This window comes from Tenrec ecaudatus, chromosome 12 (genome assembly GCF_050624435.1).
Source record: "Tenrec ecaudatus isolate mTenEca1 chromosome 12, mTenEca1.hap1, whole genome shotgun sequence".
Taxonomy (NCBI): domain Eukaryota; kingdom Metazoa; phylum Chordata; class Mammalia; order Afrosoricida; family Tenrecidae; genus Tenrec; species Tenrec ecaudatus.
The window spans coordinates 5,201,199-5,219,724 of NC_134541.1; the positions used below are offsets into that span (position 1 = coordinate 5,201,199).

An 18,526-nucleotide genomic window follows, 5' to 3' on the forward strand; every position below is an offset into this window, starting at 1 on the left:
CCTGTTCCCACACACCCCCTAGCTGAGCCCCAGCTGCTTGTGGAGCCTCTGGCCTGCCCACACAGCGGGGTCCTGCCCTGCCACAGCTCTTACTGCGAACAGCGGGTAAATGGCGAGGACCCCCACCCTCCTGCCAGGAGCCAGCCAGGTCCAGACCCTTAGGAGGGTCCCCACCTGCTTCCTTCTGCTTCCCCATGTGCTGGAGCCAGTGGCTGGGGGCAAGCACCAGGAGGACTTGGAGACAGTGCCTACCTGCCGGGGGAGGACACATGGAGCTGACACCGAAGCTGGCATCACCAGGCAGCGGCAGCTGGGGCATCGGGGACATATGGGAACCTCCTTGGTGAGGCTCCCCACGCTGGAGGCTCCAGCCAGCAGATACTTTGTCATGCTGAAATCTGGTTGCTGTCTTCTGGGGCGAGTGCGACTCTTGGTGTCAATAGGTTTTGGATCCATGGTGACTAGGAGTCTCCGTTTAAACACTAGACCGAACACTTGAAATCACCTTCATAGCAAAATTACGGTTAAAAAAAAAACAAAACAAAACTGCAGTGCTTCGACTGAACAGGGCTTCCAGCTGGCGCCCCGAAGCCAGTAGTCCTCGGGCCCCGGGGCGGTCGTGGAGAAGGGTGTGCGTGGACCCTCAGCTCTCAGCTTGTGCGTCTGTCTCCAGCCAGCCTCTCTAAGGCTTCCGGGGAGTAAGGCACCTCTGTGCATGGATCTGGGAAGGTCTGGCGGCCCCGGTGGGGGAAGAAATGGAAACGTGTGGGTGTCAGTGTGCGGAGGGAATAGGCTGAGGGCTGGGAAAGAAGCCAGGTGGGGGAGGAGTCGGAGTTATATCCTTAAATAACTTCAGTCTTTCCTAAATCCTTTCCTGTGACCCGATGTGTCACAGAGCAGGACAAAGTCTCTTGGGGCTCCCCTGGGTTCTCGGGGAGCACAGGGACTAGGACGCCCCAAGCACCCTCACTGCAGCCGGTCGGACTGTAGTTGTGGCTGGTATTGCACATAGGTGGTGCCTCCAGGGGTCGCAGCCGACAGGGTCTGGGGCACAGCTGCCGGGTAGCTGTAGCCCACGAAGCTGGTGGTGGTGGTGGCGGCGGCGGGTGAGGTGGAGAATGGGTCGTAGGGGGCCGGTGGGTACGGGGTGTAGGCAGGGCTGGCCGGTGTGTACTCGATGTACGGCGAGGGCAGCGAGGGGACGGGCGCTGGGACCACCACGCTGGGCTGCAGGATGGCTGGCGGGTAGATGTAGTGGGGCATCAGCCTGTGAGGCAAACGGGGAGGGGTCAAGGGCAGGTGGGCATCACTGGGGGACAGAGCAGCAGGATGAGCCTGAACAGCTAGGTAACAATGTGTTCCCCGACCCCATCTGTAACGTCAGGTGTAGCAACAATGTTGCTCCTTTGCACAAGCTGTTTTCTCGACCCGGAGAAGCCTCTGTGCTTCCAGGCTCCCTCCTCCAGCGCCTGCCCCCACCCAAGCCCACCTACTATATGACAAGGAGTGGGACCCCTCTTTGAAATCACTGAGCATCACCCCCCCACTCTGCCATGACACCAGAAGCACTGGATGCTGCCCAGTGCCCAGGACTGGACACGTGGGCAAAGATGTTCATCAACATAAGATTCCGGATCCACAGAGGGGAAATAAAACAGAACGTTCAACTTTCACAGAACACCGATTTTGTGGCACCAAGGAGGGTGGGTGAACCCCTGAAGCGACTGCCCTCAGATCATCTTTAAACCTTAAGCCCGATATATCCCCGAAGTTCTCTTTCCCTACAGCCATCAAACGGATCCTAACGCACAGAGACCCTGTGAAAATACAGAGCAGAACGGCCTCTTTCCGTTCACCAGGCTGCAAAAAGCCTCCTCTTCCTCTCATGGAGTGCCTGAGGGGTTTGAACTGCTGGCCTTGTGGTTAGCAGCCCAGCACTAAACCCACTGTACCACCAGGGCTCCTGGAAGTTCCCCTAAAGCCAATAGTATTTCAACTTCATCAGGGGGAAAAAGAAGTCTTCCTTGAACGTTATGCTCTCGAAGAAGTCACTGTTCAGGAGTGCACTGGAGACAGTACCTCGCGAGGGGAGCCAGAGACCCTGGGGCAGTGAGTCCAGGCTCCTGGGAGGGACCACAGAGAGACCAAGACTGCCCGCAGGGTCACTGAACCATACCCACAGAAACGCAAGCTGCCCTATGTTTTGGCCATGTACATGCTCAAAAAATTAAGAAAAAATTTCTGAGAGTTTCAAGATGTCAACGGCAGAGCCACACAGAGGGCAGGGAGGAGCCTTCTGCATGTCTCGGTCCTTGAGGCCAGAGCCCAGGAGCGAGTCTGTCCCTCTCCCCTGCTCACCTGCCCAGCACACACCGCACCAGGTGACAGTCTGTCACCCACTCATTCACCACACCTGTGGTCTTTCTCCTCAAGGAAACTGCCGGCACCATGTGGAATTTCGGGATTTTCTTTCTCCTCGGCCCCCTCCCCCCACCCCAGCTCCCAATCTGAGCACCAGGAGTGGCTCAGTGAGTTTGTGGGAGGGGCCAACGAGCAGAATAAGCCCCTCTGAGCCATCAACTCCGGGAGACACCCCCCCACCCCAAAAGCCAAGGGTGCAAGGATGTGGTGGAGGGGGCACAGAGATGGAGGAAATGGGCAAAGTGAGGACCCAATGCAGCCCACCTCTGGGAGCAAGGAGAGTCCCAACTGGATCGGAGAACTCGTGAAGCACAAGACGCTATTCAAAAAGAAATGCTTTCCCACCTACACGGCCCCTTCCCCACAACCCCCCCACACCCACCCTCCACAGGCAGGTGTGCACAGCAGCACCTCCGAACAGTGGGAAGCCAGAGGGTGGACACTGTCCAGTGTCCTGTACAGCAGAGCAGAACCGCCCCCATGGGTTTCTGAGGCTGCAACTCTTTACAGGAACAGGAAGTCCATCTTAGGTTTTGAACTGGCAACTCTGCAGATTGCAGCACCATGTGTAACCACCACGCCACCAGGGCTCCCGGCGGGCCAGGTTCCCGCTCACACAGTCACAGGAGGAGCCCTGAATCACGCCAGCGAGAGAAGCCAGAGGCAACTGAGCAGGGGATGCTGTGGCCGGTCTTAGGGCAGCCCAGGATAAGGGGATCCAGAGACAGAAGAGGGTCACTCGTGGAGACGGTGGAGGGGAGTGACAGCTAACAGGTGCATGGTTTCCACAGGGACTGCTGAGAAGAAAGCTCCGGGACTGGACAGTGGTGTCGGCTGTGTATCATGAACGACAGACACTCCACGTCTCTGAACCGCACTTTAAGAAGGCTACGTGGGACCTGTTCTCCTGCCGTGGACAGTGAATAAAGACAGCCAGAGAAGAATCGGTGATTTGGACCGTGGTGCTGGTGAAGAATGCTGCGAGGACCGGGACTGCCAGGAGAACCAGCGCATCGTTCTGGAGGAAGCACAGCCAGAGTGCTCCTTAGAGGCACGGTCGGTTCAAACTGTCTCGTCTACCAGGAGAGACCGGCCCCTGGAGAAGGACGTCATGCTGGGTAAAGTGGGAGAGCAGCGAAAAAGAGGACGGCCCTCAACCAGCTGGACGGACACAGTGGCTGCATCGATGGGCTCAGATGTCAGAACCACTGCGGGGTGGACAGGGCTGGCCATGTTTCCCTGTAGTACGCGGTCGCTGTACAGCAGCAGCAGCACAGGACCGTCTGTCTCAGGAGGGTGACTGACAGCATCAGGTGGAATGGGCTGGCTTTACCAAAGGAGCCTGCACGCTTAGCTGCTAACGGAAGTTGGGAGGTTTGGGTCCCCAGAAGAAAAGCCTGGCAGCAGACTGAAAAAGCCAGTCCGTAAAATCCCTGAGGGCCTGGCTCTGCTCCGATTACCTCGGGTGGTGGCTGATGAGAAGGCCACCGGTGAATTGGTTTTTCTACCACACCTCCCAGACAAGGGGGCTTCAGAAGTTCATGGGGAAATTTTAGGCTCACAAGATGCTGAACCTCTCCAGGCTTTCCGGGGCTCCCTTGGGGCCCCTATGTGTGCACAGGGTGAGGCACCATGGGGAGGAATGGGCTATGGGTGGAGCTTGGTGGACTTAGCAATGACCTCAAGATCCCAGGCTCCCCTGGGACTGGCATCTGGCCAGGCTACTGGCCCTTCCCTGGGCTGGCAGCGCACAGCCAGGCCACACTTGGCCACACGCCTGAGGGGTCTCCCCACACACACCCCCAACCTCCCTGCCAGCTTCCTGTGCGTGGGGAGCTGCTCTCTCACCACTCACCTCACCCCTGCTGTCACCTTCCTGGTGGCAGTCCCTGGCAGTTACCACAGCAACAGGCAGCTCCTGGTCACTTTCTGTGGGTTTGTCACAGCCCAGGCTCTCTGGTGACCCCTCCTCCCAAGAGCCTCTGCTGCCCTCCCAGCTGGGGTGCAAGACCTGCATATACGCACTGGTACAGCCCCAGCTGGGCAGCAAGGGTGAGCCCGGCTCTACCCACAGGGCAGGAGCACAAACCCACCCAGCGGCACAGGTGTGGGAGCCCCGGGAGGAGAGCGGCAGAGATTTGATGGCTGACAGGGGGGGGGGGGGGGCTGCACCGAGACCTAAGACGGGAACCGCATCCCCTGCGCAGGGGTCAGTGAGATGTCCTGAGGGCAGCCAGAGACAGGACTGGACTTCACACGGTGCCCAGGTCAGGCCTCTGTGCCAACACCCCAACAGGCCCTCCACCCTCAGATCAGACCCCGACCCTAAGACCTTCCAACAGCCCTTTCACCCTCAGACCAGACCCAACAGCTTCTGAAACCCTCCAAAGGCTTTCTGCCGTGACTCCCCAACACCCAACAAGGCTTGTACCCTCAGACTAGACCCCCAACCCGCCAACGACCTCCATGCTGACCCCTCCACTCTCAGACCAGACCTCCACACCCACCCCAGATTACCAGCCCTGACTTGGCTGAGGGCCTTTGCCCTGCCCCTGCCCTGCCTCCTTCATTTCAAGGACTTTCCACCTTGGGGGTCTTGTCCTCGACTAAACCCTCAGCCTGTCCACCACTCACTCTGGCTCTTGGTCTTCAGGGACCTGTGCTGAGGAGCCCCCTACAGCCTCTGAGCACTGTCCCCAGGCCATGAACTAGGGGGTGCCTCTGCTCCATGGCAGGTAGGGGCTGCAGGGGTGGGTGCAGCTGCTGGGACTCATCTCATCCCCCAACTCTACAGATCTCAACAGAGAAGCAAAGGGACCCCCAGGGAGCCTATCTCAGGGCTACCCAACAGCACCACTGTGACACCCCCTATACAGTCAGTGCCCCCGCTGTGTGACACCCCATACACAGTCAGTGCCCCCCATTGTCTCTCACACACAATCAGTGCACCCCACTGTCACACACACACACACACACACACACACACACACCCATGCATGGACCTGGGGAGCATCTTTGTTTGAGGCCATGGATGCAGAGTTCAGAGCCATGTTTGACAGTCCAGCTCAGTCCATTGGGGCGGGGGTGGGGAGGGGGCGGAGGAGAGAGTAGATGTCCTCAAGAACCAGGGCATTGCCCAGAAGACTCCCCGGTGGGGGGTGTCACTCTGGGCCTGGCATGGCCAGCTGGGGTGGGGGGGCTCACCTGCTGCCCTGGCCTGGGGCCGGGGGAGGCACCCTATGATGACCCATTAGCTTTCCAAGCACGCTGCTGCTGCCTGTCCTCTACAACTGCTCTCAGCCGTGAAGCAGGCACTAGTGGTAGCCCATTTCCCAGAGAGGGAAACTGAGGTTCTGGGAGGGCTGAGTGACACGCCTGCCACCAGGGAGAGAAGGAGAAGTCGGAGAAGCTACTGCATGCTGCTGAGTCAACAAGGTCAGGGTTCAGACCCGGGTTCCCCGATCTGGGGCTCCAGGCAGAGCCCAATGCAGGCTCCTCAGAGCACCCCCTCCCGGAGGGCAGGCAGGGTCTTTCCCACCTGCTCTGAGGCAGTCCTTGGTGCACCATGCATGCAGGTGAGGCAGGCTACACCCCTGTCTGCTAGGGCCCAGCATGGGCCTCCCAGCGGCACACAAGATGGGACTGAGGCCGTCCTACAGATGAGGGGGCAGAGAGTCACACAGAGGGAGCCAGAGGCAGGCACACACAGCTCTGAGAACATTCCTGCAGGGACCCTGGACCCCTCTCACTGAGCCTGCAGACCAGCTCTGTTTGCACCTGGGCCCCATGTGGATGGCTGAGAGGCAGTCTCCTCCCTCAATCTACCTCTGAGGCCCATGCTTCAACCCAAGCAACTAGCGGGCCGTCCCAAGCCTCAATGTTCCCATCTACAAAATGGGTTTCACCCGTGGGAGTCGAACTCCACTGCAGGTGTGTGGCCCTCTGCTGTGAGCAGCTTTCTTACATGCTCCTTCCCCAGCCCCAGAAACGGAGACCAATTAGGGACACCGAGACACAGGACCACACAGAGGTGAACCACCAAGCTCTGCTGAGAAATCTCAGCTGAATGTCCAGCTAGCTCAGCTCAGCCAGGGCTGCCCCACTCGTCTGAGAGTCTCCCGGTTCTAGGAGGGGTACCGCCCGGGCCCATGTGCCTCTCTGCGCAGTCAAAACCTAGTCGCACATCTCCGGAAAGGCAGGGACACCCATGCAGAGACCCCGCCGTCTTCCCACCTCACTGGCACCACTTCCCAGCACCACCTCTGTCACTCCACCCTCCCCCCCTTGTCGCCCCCACCCCCCAGGTCTCCCTGGCACCACCCTCCAACAACCAGAGGGGTCCAGCCCAGGCCACGTGTAAAAGGTACTAGTTGAAGACCACCCCACCGTGCAGAGATGCAGGCAGCCACAAACGGCACAACCCGATGGACACAGGCACCTGGCAGAGGCGGCTAGGATCCTCTGCCCCGTAGGCACTGGGGCAGGCAGCACAGACCCCAGACCACGGTAGGGAGAGGAGGATATTGTGAAGTCCTAAGCCAGCTGTTTACCCTCTGGGGCCAGAGTTCCGAGGCTCAGTAAAGGCCAGGCCTGGGGGCTGTCCCCCACTGAGGCAGGGTGCTCTCCTCCCTCTAAGCAGCCTGTCACGGCAGGCCACGGCCCAGTCTCACCACCCAGCAGGCCATGCCGGAAGGGGAACGAGATGAGGTCTCTGCCCCTGCCCACGCAGTACAGCTAGAACCACACAAGACAATGGGGCCAGGCAGAGGCCTGGGGCCCACGGCACAGCTCTGGTGCTACCAGGCTCGTGAATGCATCTGTCGGTGGGGGAGATAGCCTGGGGCCCAGAGTCACCCCCCTGAGAATGGAGGAGTCTGAGAGCCCCCCCCACCCCAGGGGACATCCTCAACCAGCCACATTGGCACACTCCTGTCTCGGGGCAAAGCACTCTGTGAACAGGCAGGTGCAGCCAGGACGCGCTTGCTGATCGCAACGGGCGCCTTTGAAACGGAAACTGAAACAGGCAAATGAGCCCCTTCACTTTTGCTCGTCCCTGGGGGTCCTTGTCCCCAACTGTGCAGGGACAGGGGGGACCTCTGGAGAGGGGACAGCTGTGGAGAGACAGCACACCCAGGGATGGCTTTGTCCTTGCACCTGGGGCCACCCTGGGCAAGGCCTCAAGGGCTGTGAATGGGCGATGGCACCAGAGCCTAGGCTGCAGGACAAGGATCACCTTGCTGGGAGGTTGCGCAGGCCAGAACCAGAGTCTGGAATTCTCAGCTGTCCAGACCAATTCCTGATCTCCCCAAACACCCCCTACCATAGATGGACATCCTCTCCTTCAAGTAGCCAACACCGCCCACTCCCTGCCCACTCCACCCTGCTCACTTCCCCCCACTGCTGCCTGGACTCCAATGTCAGGCCACCTGGCACCACGCTCCAGGAGACCCCGCCCCCCACGCTCCAGGGAATACTAGCAGATGGAGCAAACACTAAAGAGACCAGTTGGCCACCTGCCTGCCCCCCACAGTCATTCATCTGAAGACCCCAGCCCTGCCCTATGCCTTCCTGCTGCAACACTGCTCGCATGTCAGCTTCCCCACAGAACCCACCGTGCCACCAACCCAGCCTCCACTGTTCTACCCCCCACCCTCCCCCCACCCCCTCAGGTGTTCCTGCTTCCTTTCCTGAAAGTGAAACAAGCCTGGTGTCCCAGAGGGCGCTGCCACCCAGCCCCACACCTCTGTGTCGACCTCACTTCCTGCCTTGCTGGGCAGCACCAGCCTCTGTGACACCAAGCACCTGCTTCCCTGATCCTCCTTCCAGGAGTCCTCAGGGTAGCAGCCACACTCCCCGCACCCAGAGAGGCCTGCCCACAGGCATGTTCAGACCCCTCCCAGTTAAGCCATCACCATCTCCGGAGGTCACGCAGCTAGTGAGCCCAGGACGGCACAGGCCAGAGTAATTCTGCAACACTCAAGATTCCAAACGGACCCCCCACCCCTCCAGGAAGACTTGCCCCAGGCCCCACCCTGTGCACACATAAGTTTTCCGTGGCTGGCTTCTCTGTGAGACCCGGCTTTTCTGACTCACCAGAGAACCCCCGGGAAAGCGGACATTATTCCTACGAAGGCTTAGCATTCAACATTACTCACCTCCAGTGAATCAGCCCAACTCACAGCGCCCTACAGGACGGGCCGAACTGCCCCTGTGAGTTTCGGAGACTGCAACCCTTTATGGGAGTGGAAAGTCTCGCCTTTCTCCTCCTGCGAAGGGCTGGTGGTTTCACACTGCTGACCGAGCCCAGCATGTAACTACAATGCACCCTGGCTCAGGTACATCCAATGTTTTAAAAAAATAAGGAAATTTACATTGACCCTGCAGCTCTGGGAGATGGACATATTTGATCAGAGCACACGGGAGCAGATGAAGAGGCAGGAGGAGAGAGTGGAGCACAGCCTGGCCCACCAGGACGTGATGATGATGTTCCTGAGTAGAGCAGCCAGTCAACAGAGAGAACAACATGGCTGGCCCTACTACGAGACATGATGCCCCTCAGTGATTAAGGGCGATACAGGGGACAGCACCGGAGACACAGTGTGGGAATTGCACCTGACCTGATCCCACCACACCGAGGCAAATCACTGGGGGAGTGCAGCAGAACAGCAAGGGAATGGAGTGGCAAGGTCCCCAGGGAATGCTGAAAGTGGACTTTGGGGCCAGGGCGTGGTGCCCCAACAGACTGGACTGGAAAACGCTCCTAAGGGCCAGCAAACGATCCCTGAACTAACTACAAGCTTTTCTCTTGTGGACTGTTCTGTTCTGTTCTTTGTCAGTGGTTTGTTTTTGTTGTTTTGTTGTCTGGTTGTATACTGTTGCTTTGTTTTCCTCTGTCTAGTTTTCGTGCATGTTAGTGACTCCACAGGTCTGTCTGAATAGGACAGGCTGGATGAACTATCTGGAGGAAAAACAACGGGACCGACAGTTCCGGGGGGACTTGGGGTAGGGGGTGTAAGGAAGTGGTGTTAACAAACCCAGGGACAAGGGAAAAACATGGGACCCCAAATGGTAGAGAAGGGGGAGTGGCAGGCCTGGTGGGAAATGATCAAGGGTAAGGTTGCTTAGAGAAGAGGTATACTCTAGCCCAGGTGGCGATGAAGCATGGTAGTAGGGCAGGAGGAAAGTCAAGGGAGATGGAGAAAAGAGCTAGGTAGGAGTCAAAGGGCATTCATGGAGGTCTAGACAAAGACATGTACATGCAAATATATATAGGAGGATGGGGAAATAGATCTGTGTCTATATTTATAGGTCAAGTATTAAGGTGGCGGAAGGACCTTGGGCCTCTACTCAAACACTCCCTCAATGCATGAATACCTTCTTTTATTAAATTGGAACTCTATGATGCTCACTCTCCCGACACAACGGCTGGAGCCAAAGTGGGTGAACAAGTAAATGTGGTGAAGAAAGCTGATGGTGCCCGGCTATCAAAAGAGATAGCATCTGGGGTCTTAAAGGCTTGAAGATAAACAAGCGGCCATCTAGCTCAGAAGCAACAAAGTCCACATGGAAGAACACACCAGCCTGTGTGATCGAGTGGTCCCAAAGGGATCAGTTACCAGGCATCAAAGAACAAAAAATCATATCATTGACTGCACACCTCCATGATAGGATCGCTGAAGACAAATGGGTGCATAAGCAAATGTGGTGAAGAAAGCTGATGGTGCCCGGCTATCAAACGAGATAGTGTCTGGGGTCTTAAAGGCTTGAAGGTGAACAAGCGGCCATCTAGCTCAGAAGCAAATAAGCCCACATGGAAGAAGCACACCGGCCAGTGCGATCACGAGGTGCCCAAGGGACCAGGTATAAGGCATCATGCAAAAAAAAAAAAAAGATATAAGTGTGTGTATGTATGTGTATATATGTGTATATGTATATTTATATATGTATATATATATCATATTAAATGAAGGGGGAAGTGCAGAGTGGAGACCCAAGGCCCAAGTGTCGGCCAATGGAGATCCCCTCATAGAGGGGTTTAGGAGAGGAGATGGGTTAATTAGGGTGTGAGGTAGTATCGATGAAGAACACAGCTTTCCCCAGATCCTGGATGCTTCCTCCCCCCAACTACCATGATCCGAATTCTACCTTGCAGGCCTGGATAGGACAGAGGCTGTACACTGGTGCATATGAGGGTTGGAGGTACAGGGAATCCAGGGTGGATGATATCTTCAGGACCAAGGGTGTGAGGGATGATGCTGGGAGAGTGGAGGGTGAGTGGGTTGGAAAGGGGGAACTGATTACAAGGATCCACATGTGACCTCTTCCCTGGGAGAGGGACAGCAGAGAAGGGGGGAAGGGAGACTCCGGATAGGGCAAGATATGACAAAATAACGATGTATAAATCACCAAGGGCACATGAGGGAGGGGGGAATGGGGAGGGAGGGGAAAAAAAGAGGACCTGATGCAAGGGGCTTAAGTGGAGAGCAAATGCCTTGAGAATGATTGGGGCAGGGAATGTATGGATGTGCTTTATACAATTGATGTATGTATATGTATGGATTGTGGTAAGAGTTGTATGAGTCCCTAATAAAATGTAAAAGAAGAAAAGAGAAAAAAATGATTAGGGCAAAGACTGTACAGATGTGCTTTATACAATTGATGTATGTATATGTATGAACTGTGAAAAGAATTGTATGAGCCCCAATAAATTGTTAAAATAAAAAAAATAAGGAAATTCATTGTCGTCGAGTCAGTGCTGGCTCACAGTGACCCCACCGGGCAGGGCAGAACGGTGGGTTTCCCAGACTTGAACTCTTCACAGGAGTAGAAAGCCTCATCTTTCTCCCAGGAGCGGCTGGTGGTTTCAAACTGCTGAACTTTGGTGAGCAGCCCCCTGTGCCCACTGCACCATCAGGACTCTTGTACCCAACATTACACTCATTCACTGCCATCGAGTCGGTGCCAACTCATAGCAACCCCATAAGACGGGGGAAAGGGCCGTGGTGGGTTTCTGAGTCAGGAACTGTCCGGGCGCAGGGAGCCCTGTGTCTTTCTCCCACAGCACTCTGCATGCGGGAACCCGAGCACTTACGGCAATGCCGCCGACACTGGAGGGGAAACCCCGAGAGAGAGCTGGGGGCTCAAACCCGCCACCTCCCGATCCTGGATGGTACACCTCGAAGGAAGATGTGCAAGCAAGCAGCGGACTCGAGTGACACTTGAACCAACCAGCACTGACTCACCGGGTGACGGGGTCGGAATGGAGGCGATGGCACCCACTAGCCTGACAGGCATGCACAGAACACCGCACCCCAAGCAGCACAGCATGGAGTGTCGTCCTTCCCCAGGGCAGCCCGTCCATCTCTGGGACAGAGCCCCGAGACCCAGAGAACCACACACGGGGTCTTCTCTGCCCACCAGAGGATGAAGCTAAAAGCCAGGAACAGGGAAGTAATGGGAAGACACGGGAAGCTGCAGAAGCCAATGCACCCTACAAAACCACCAACGATCGCCAAGGAAAGGCGGGTGCGCCAGGCCCAGGACTTCGCACAGCAGGTGCTCAACTGACATGGAGTGAACAGTTCTGGGAACGGTCCCTTCATGCCTTTGCCACACTGAGGGGACACAGACTGCATCTTCCCACCACCCGAGCCCCTCCCTGGGACGAGGGTGCCACTTCTCCCCCAAGGGCTAAGATGTTCTTACAATGGCCCCATGGTGTTTCACAGACACTGCACAGGGGGCTGTGCTTGGGGAGAGGGTCCCAAACCATCATCAGCCTTGGGGGTGCCATGAGAGGTGACCTCAGAGCCCCAACTCTGCCTCCTCACCCCCAGGTTTGAGCTCAGGACCCTGCTCCGTCACCCTGAACCTCTCTGACAAATTCCATGAGCCTCAGGACGGCACTGCAGGGTGGTCCCAAAAGGGTCTCCACTACACAGGCACGGAGGGAAAGGACTGGACCTACCCTTGACTGTGGGCTGGCCTATCACAAGAGCACTCCCTAATTGCTAACACCCTGTCTCTTGTCCCCACACCTAGTCAGAGGAGAGCTTGCCGCTGCAGGCACTGAGCCTAAGCAAGTCCCGGAAGAAAACACAGGGCGGGGAGCTGCACCCAGAGTAGCAGGTGACCCATCAAAAAACACCAGGTAAGGCTGCACATGTCACCAGGCTCAGATGAACCTCAGGTGCCACCCACGAGTGCCCTGATGGGAACAGACACCCTCGGATCCAGGGAGCTCCTTGCAGGTCAGATCCAAGTAGGGCACAGCCCTGTAACTCGCCAAACTGCTGCCCCACAGGTTCTGTGCCCCACTGGCCAGCAGAGGGATGTGTGTCCACCACTTTCTCCCACGGTGACCAAGCAGGACTGAGGGGCTGGCACAGTAGCTGGCCACCAGCCAGGAATGCCTTCTCCAAACCCCCAGCCTTGGCCACACACACGGCTCTGTGACGGAGACGGGCCAGGCTGAATGAGGTCCCCATAGAGCCCACTCAACTTTATAAACAGGGCAAAGGGCACCCCAGGAAACAGCCAAGTCTCCAAGTTCCACAGCAGCTCTGCACCAGAGCCTGGGTCCGAAGCCTTTAGTGCTGATGACAGCTTCTGGCCAGGGGACCAGAAAGCCTAGGGCAAGTTCAGCCATGTAGAAGAGGGGTTAACAGCCCCCAGGGTCCGAGCTGCTGGGCATCCAGTCCCCACCGTGCCTGAGCCAACATGGGCCAGGCCTCCAGGCCAGCCGGCAGCTGACTTAATCAGGCTAAGCTGTGGGCCAATTGGGTGCAAAGACAAAAGGGACGCTGACTGTCCAACTCTCTGGTCAGGCGGTGGGCCTGAACAGAAAGCTGACCAAGTGGCCTGGCTCTGGCCACGTCAAAACACCCAAGGGGCCCTCCTGCCACCCTGGGGGGGGTCTCTGGAAAGTGGTCCCAGAGAGCATGATTCAGGCGGCTTCAGTTCAGTGACCTTTGGAAACAGGTAGACAGTCCCTCTGGCCCCTTGTCCCCAGCCCTTGGCAACCAGCCTGCTGATTTTGGGCATGTCCCAAGAGGGTTGACTTACAACACAGGGTCCCCGAGAGCGATTGGTGGTGCTACACTGCATGCCCCCAGGAGCCCTGGTGGCCCAGTGGCTATGGGTTGGACGATTGACTACAAGGTCAGCGGTTTGAAAGCACCAGTTGGTCTGTGGGAGGACGACGGGGCTTTCTGCTCCAGTAGAGAGTTCCGGGCTTGGAAACCCACAGAGGCAGTTCTACCCTGTCTGGCAGGCTGCTGGAAGCCAGCGACAACTCGGTGACAGAGGCTAGACACTCCACGCAGGCCCTCCTGGAGCTCCCAGGGCCACGAGCAGGAAGAGTTCAGGGACCCCACCCCAAACAACGGCACCTGGGACACATGGCCTCGGCCACCCTGGACAGGGGCTTTCAGTGGCTGCTTTCTGGAGGCTGGCTGCCAGGCTTTTCTCCAGGGCGCCGCCGGGCACCCTTGCTGCACCAGCCTTCCCGTTAGAAGCTGAGCGTGCTCAGCGTGTGCCCCACTCGGGATCCTCTCCATCTGCGAAGGGAGGCCACCAAGAGCCCCCACCCCCGAGGGCTGCTGTGACAAGGGACGACTTGGTGGGGCGGGGCTGGGGCAGCACCTGTCTCACCTGCTGGGCTCTACCTTCTGATTGTCACTCCGCTTCTCACATAAGGGAACTAGGGGCTCTAGAAGGGCATTAAGTGGCAGATCCAGGATTCGAACCCGGAGCTGTAGACTCCAGACAACAAGTACTGGAGCCCCAGCTGGGAGGGAACATCATTTTAGCAGGAAGAGCAGCTCCCCATGGTGGCTTACTTCAGGGCAGGGCTACACACCCCCACCCCAAGCCCCTGGCTGCACCCCGAGAAGGGAGCTCAGACAGCTTGAGAGAAATATCCCCTCACATGGCCTGACAGGTGTCCCCAACACCTCCTGAGACAGTGCCAGGTGTAAGGAAATAGACCCCAGTCAAGAGGCAGCACAGATACACCTGCTCCCCACAGGACATCCCAGGGCCGGCACCAGGGCTAAGCTGCCAGCTGCCTACACAGGCCAGGATTCCTGACCTCAGCCCCTGGCAACCAGGGCTTTCTGTAGCTGAGCACCCACAGACTCAGTGTCCCTGGAAGTCAGGGGCAGATACTGCTGCTACTACTGGCTGGGACAGCTCCTGGCAGAGTGGGGGCAGGGCAGTCCCTGGGCAGTCTGCCTGGCCCCCTCCCTCTGAGTTATCCCCACCTCACACAGATACACACAGCACCCTCCGCCCCCATCCTGCTGCCAGAACCCTGTGTCCTGGTGTTGGACCCCAACTCTGAAAGGAGCTGTCCCTGACAAAACCAGACTGACTCCTCTCTGAACTGGTGCCAGCTGCTACCATCGATCTTGGGGCTTGACGTGGGTTCTTGGGCAGGGTTCTTGGTGCCCTAAAGGTGTGTGCCCTACCCAAGTAGCTGCTAAATGGCAGGGGAAGGGAAGTTTCACCAAAGGCCATCAGACCCACGGCCCTGTCAGCCCTGGTCACTTCAGACGGGCAGCAGCTTCATGATCATTAACCAGGTTGGCAATGACCAGCTGCCATGCCTGTCCTCCCCACCCCACCCCTGCCCACATCAAATACCCAGAGATCCTGCCCCCACCACGTGGCAATGTCTGGGAGGATCAGCACACACTTCCCTGGAGTGTGTGCCTGCACCAGGTGTGCTCAGGCACTAGGAGGGGCCAGGACAGGTGTGTTACAGGTTGTTCACCAGGCCTTTCTTCAGCCCCACTGTTTCAGTTAGTTTCCAGGAGCTTGAACCACCCAGAGATCTGTTATGGCTCCCATTTCACAGACGGCAAAACCAAGGCACAGAAAAAATGCACTGCTGCCACTCCCACTTTACAGGTGAGGAAAGTGCAGTAGAGAGCGAGGGCTGTCACGCCCCATTTTACAGGTGAGGAAGGGGATGCGCAGCCTGGTCACCTGAGGTCCCATGACTGGTGGAGGAGAGGCAGCATCTGAACCCAGGTAGCTGGCTTAGAGCCCTTGCTCCCGCTGCCCACCTCCATGGGTAGGAGAGATGCCACCTGTCTGCTCTCAGAGTCTTCCACCTCCTCCCTCCTCGGCCAAACACAGTGAAAGGGGTAGTTCCCAGACCTGCGGGGGGGGGGGGGGGCTGCAAACACCACAACCCAAGCTCTGGGCTTGGGGGCACCCTCACACACACACCCATACACACAGCACACCCACTCACCCGTAGGTCCGCTGGATCAGGGCGGGGTGGAACTGTGGCACGCCCACGGCAAAGCCTGCAACAGAGGGGTCAATGATGGGGCTGGCATGGAGTTGCCCACAGCGCACACCCCCCAGAGGCAAAAGGCTCCCCCCGTTCCCTCTCCCTTCCAGTCCCAAATCAGTGAACCCCACTAATATAAAGACTTCCTAGCAGCCTGGGCTGACAGCTCCCTCCCATCCCTATTAGTCTGACTCAGGCTGCTCCGGGGCCACCTTCAGCCAACCCCCCTGGGGCAGGGGACCTCGTCCACCGACCCCCATAGCACACACACTCCAAGCCGGGAGGAAGGCGGACTCACCTGGCTGCAGGCTCCTTGGCTTGGCTCCCAGGTACGCCAAGTTGACGTTAGCCTTGCGGCCGTCAATGATGGGGTTGGGATCTTTGCAAGCCCGCTCAGCAGCTGCCCTGTCTGTCATGGTCACCTGGGGGGAGGGGGGAAGGGGGTCAGATTTGGTCTCAGGACTGGGCCCTCCCCCACTCTGAGTGCCCATTACCCAGTCCCCCCTGGGCACTCACACTAAGCTTCTCTCCCAGCCACCACACCTCCGATCCCTCCTCCGCTCACCCCAGTTTGACAGGGGGCACACCTTTCAGTCAAAGGCAAAAACGATTCCTAGAGGGGCTGGGCACACATGAACCCCAAAGGGAGGCAGGCGTGCCCCTTCCAGCCAGCCCCCAGAACGTGGCCGGGAACTTCCGCATGGGAGGGGCCTGGGGGCACGCTGGTCGGAAGGGACGTAGCAGCCACTCTCTAACCTTGTCACTTCAGGTGATGTTTACTTGAGGAGGCAGAGGGGCTGTTGGAGGACACGAGGGAGAGCGCTAAAGGGCCCCCGAGCACCCCTGGGTGACGCCTCGGACCCTCATTCGCATGTGGCCCCAGAACCCCCACCCACCCGAGAGAGACCCACTCCCCAGAGCTCTCCGAAAAACCAGAAAACCTCATTAAAGCACGGCGGAAGGGCTCCTTTTCAAAGTGGGGCTGGGGAGCTGGAAACGGGGGAGTCCGTGAGGACGGGCCCGACCCGAGGGGTGCGGCAAGTGCGGGCACGAGTGCCGGCGGGCACCCGGAGCGGACTCTGCGCCCGGGGCCGTGCTAAGGCGCGGCGGTCAGGGCCACTTACGAAGCCGTAGCCGCGGGACTTGCCCGTCTGGCGGTCCGTGATGACCACAGCCTCCTCGATGTCCCCGAAGCCCTCGAAGTACTTTCTGAGCGAGGCGTCGGTGGTGTGGTAGGGCAGGCCCCCCACGAAGATCTTGGTGAACGTGGTGTCCTTCTGCGAGCCGTGCATGGCGCCGCGGGCAGCCAGGGGCCGCGCCAAGCCCGCGCTCGGGGCGCACGCCGCAGGCTGGAGCAGCATGGGGGTGCCCGCCACCTACGGGGCCAGGCTCCGCGGGGCTGTGCGCATGGGGCGCCGCGAGGGCGCGGGCAGCGGCCGGCCGTCCAGCCGGCACGCTCGCTCCCGCCGTGCAGCTGAGCGCAGCGCTAAGAGACGCACTCCCGAAGCCGGCGGCCGCCCGGACTCTGAGCCCGGAGCCCGCCCCCCGGGCTTTGTACCTACCCCGCCCCGGCCCTGGCCCCGCCCTCGTCTCCGCCCCCACCAGGCTCCGCCCCAGCCCAAGACTGCGAGGGCCGCTGGGAAGTGTAGTCCCAGCCGCGCCCGGGCATGCACTGGGTCTGGGAGGGCGCGCACGTGGACAGACAGAAGTTGTGCATGGAGTTGAATTAATGGATCTTTCTCTCTCTCCTCCCCTCCCCTCCCCTCCCCTCCGCTCCCCTCCTCTCCTCTCCTCTCTCTCCACCCTTCCTCTTTATCGTCTGTCCTCCCTCCCGCACCTGGCCTTTCTCTACCTCTTACCCGGCCCTGTTCCTATCCCTTTTCCTGAGCACCTACTAAGTGACAGTCCAATACCAGACACTGCACCAGAAAGGCCAAGCCTCTGTCAGGCCTAGTGTATTAAATCCAAATATTCTCTGCACCCTGCTTATTGAATGTTTATCCCAGGGCTAGATCCCTAGGTGGCAAAAGTGGATCATACCACACAGGGTCCTGCAGAGGAAAGGCCTGGCCATCTACTTAAAGATGACCAAGGAAACACAGTGGTGCTCTGCTGAATCACACAGTGTGACCACAAGTAGGAATCTACTGCCATGATGGATTTTGGTTTGGTTTTGATTCCAGGACTTCTTGCGTGCAGCCCTGGTCCATATTAACTAACAGGTGAAAGGATTTCTGGTTTATCCGTGTGGGTGGGGCATTCGGCTGCACCAGCCAGGTCAACAGTTAAAGCCCACGAGCTTCTCTATGGGGAAAGCTTGACAGTCTCAGAAACCCCACGCAGCATCGCTGTGACTTGACAGTAGTTAGTTGTTATTGAGGAGTCCTTTGGCACTGTGGGATAAGCAATGGGCTGCTATCCACAAGGTGGAAAGTTCACACCCACCAACCGCTCCTTAGGAGAGAGAACAGGCTGTGTCTGCTCTCGTACAGATCTATCGTCTTGGAGGTCATTTGGGACTGTGGGGCCTGTCATATGGGGAATTCATATGGGAGATTTCCACTCCGTTGCCTCAGGTACCTGTGGAAGTGGGACACTGAATAAGCAAGACCGAAGAGGAATCGATGCCTTTGGATTGCGATGTTGGGGAAGAAGACTGACAGTACCATAGACTGCTACAAGGACAAACTGATCTGCGTGGGGGAAAGTAAGGCCAGAGGGTCCCGTAGAGGCAAGAATGGCAAGACATTGTCTTACATATTTTGGCCGTGTCGTCAGGAAAGACCAGCCCCCGGAGAAAGG

The 18,526-nt window shown here is 58.1% G+C and overlaps 1 protein-coding gene across 1 annotated transcript; it reads right to left on the reverse strand.

Annotated features, from left to right (window-relative positions):
• Positions 1-318: 318 nt before the first annotated feature.
• On the reverse strand, positions 319-17,085 carry RBM38 (RNA binding motif protein 38). Its single transcript, XM_075527735.1, has 4 exons — positions 16,849-17,085; positions 16,023-16,146; positions 15,683-15,737; positions 319-1,267 (listed from the first exon to the last, which is right to left on the reverse strand). Exons 1-4 carry the CDS (start codon positions 17,083-17,085, stop codon positions 967-969), a joined length of 717 nt encoding a protein of 238 aa, XP_075383850.1. The 3' UTR covers positions 319-966.
• Between the last annotated feature and the right edge of the window lie 1,441 nt (positions 17,086-18,526).

What these genes read in the sequence shown, in the direction of transcription:
- RBM38 (XM_075527735.1), bottom strand. Translation starts at nt 17,085, where the DNA reads ATGCTGCTCCAGCCTGCGGCGTGCGCCCCGAGCGCGGGCTTGGCGCGG. An exon ending in AGTCCCGCGGCTACGGCTTC is followed by an intron (nt 16,147 to 16,848) that starts GTAAGTGGCCCT and finishes CCCTCCCCCCAG; the next exon opens with GTGACCATGACAGACAGGGC. An exon ending in GCCAAGGAGCCTGCAGCCAG is followed by an intron (nt 15,738 to 16,022) that starts GTGAGTCCGCCT and finishes CCTCTGTTGCAG; the next exon opens with GCTTTGCCGTGGGCGTGCCA.